At 60.5% G+C, this 1,467-nt stretch overlaps 1 protein-coding gene across 1 annotated transcript in view; it reads left to right on the top strand.

The window, feature by feature from the left end:
• PLEKHG2 (pleckstrin homology and RhoGEF domain containing G2) overlaps positions 1 to 1,467 on the top strand; it is an 8,928-nt gene that overhangs the window by 1,371 nt on the left and 6,090 nt on the right. Inside the window, exons 4-6 of the mRNA XM_007451780.1 lie at positions 882 to 951; positions 1,070 to 1,116; positions 1,362 to 1,462. Coding sequence (XP_007451842.1) covers positions 882 to 951; positions 1,070 to 1,116; positions 1,362 to 1,462 — 218 coding nt within the window. The remainder of the gene's footprint in view (positions 1 to 881; positions 952 to 1,069; positions 1,117 to 1,361; positions 1,463 to 1,467) is intronic.

Here is a 1,467-nt window from a genome sequence, read left to right on the forward strand (position 1 = left end):
CGCTGGCTCGGGGGGTCGGGGAGGCAGGCTGTGTTCTAACCCCAACCTTGGCACCCCACAGTGCCCTGTCCAGTCTGGAACACGGGGCGTCATGACATTGGGCAGGGGTCATGATGGGGAGTGAGGATCCAGAGTGGTGGAGGAGTGAGGTAGATGGGAGCCTGAGGGCCCAGATGAGGTCCAAATATCGGGATGGGTCCAGGCAGCGAGATGGGTCTATCGCTATGTCAGGTCTGGGATTGTGATGAATCCAAGGCTTGTGTGGGGCCTGAGGATCATGACAGTGTGAGCATTTGTGTGACCAGCTCATCCTGGGAAACCCCTCAGTCCCAGACAAACCAGAATGGTTGGCCACTCAGTCCAAGGAGCATGACACCGAGTGTCTTGATGACACCTAATTACACTTATTATTTTTTTGGCCGCACTGCTTGACTTGCGGGATCTTAGTTCCCCAACCAGGGATTGAACCCGGACCCGGCAGCGAAAGTGCGGAGTCCTAACCACTGGACCACCAGGGAATTCCCTAATTACACTTAAAGTTACTGCAGGAGGTTTGTGAGTCACAACAAGATCTCGGGGTCACAGTGGGATCTTAAGATCATCACAGCTCTGAGCGTCCTGACACCCCTCTCCCTGGGTTGTGCCACGAGACGCCCCAGGCTCATGCCAGCTGTGACAAGATCTCAGGCCAAGGACTGTAATGCTGACCAAGGACAAAGTCTGAGCAGGTTGCAGTCTCCCATGTCACGATCAGAGGACCCTTCGTATGGACATGACATCCCTTGAGAGATCCTGGCAGCCACCAAGGCCCCAGTCTCCTGGAGTCCTCCCATGGGGGGCTGGGGGGGCAGGGCACCCCCTCACTCTTCCTCTCCCCTCCACAGTGAGCTCCTGGAGGACCTGGAGGGCAGCAGCAGTGCCGGGGGCATCGCCGAGTGCTTCGTGCAGAGGGTGAGGCGAGGGCCTGGGCTGGGGCCTGGGTAAGGGGGGAGCAGGCCTGGGCTAGGCGTTGGGGGCGGTCATGGGGAGTCGGGAACTGAGGTCTCCCTGACTCCCTTGCTGCCCACAGAGCGAGGATTTTGACATCTACACGTTGTACTGCATGAACTACCCGAGGTGAGGGCCGAGGAGCCCCTGCGGGGCCCCAGGCTGTGCCCACGAGCTGATGTGCCAGCCAAGCTCCCTCCACCCGGACCCATCCAGCTCCAAGTCGTGCCATACCGTGACAGTGTCCACCCTCTCCCTAACCCACCCCGACCCTGGTGGGCCCCTGAGAGTTCCAAAACCCTAGCCACTCCCTGACCCCTCCCAGCCTTGCCCACTGTAACTGCAAGTCTCCCTGACCTGTGCTGTGCCCCCAGCTCCCTGGCCCTGCTCCGGGAGCTGTCAGTGTCTCCGCCAGCAGCCCTGTGGCTGCAGGAGCGCCAGGCCCAGCTCCACCACTCACTGCCCCTGCAGAGCTTCCTG

Source organism: Lipotes vexillifer, unplaced genomic scaffold, assembly GCF_000442215.2.
Source record: "Lipotes vexillifer unplaced genomic scaffold, Lipotes_vexillifer_v1.1 scaffold3427, whole genome shotgun sequence".
NCBI lineage: Eukaryota > Metazoa > Chordata > Mammalia > Artiodactyla > Lipotidae > Lipotes > Lipotes vexillifer.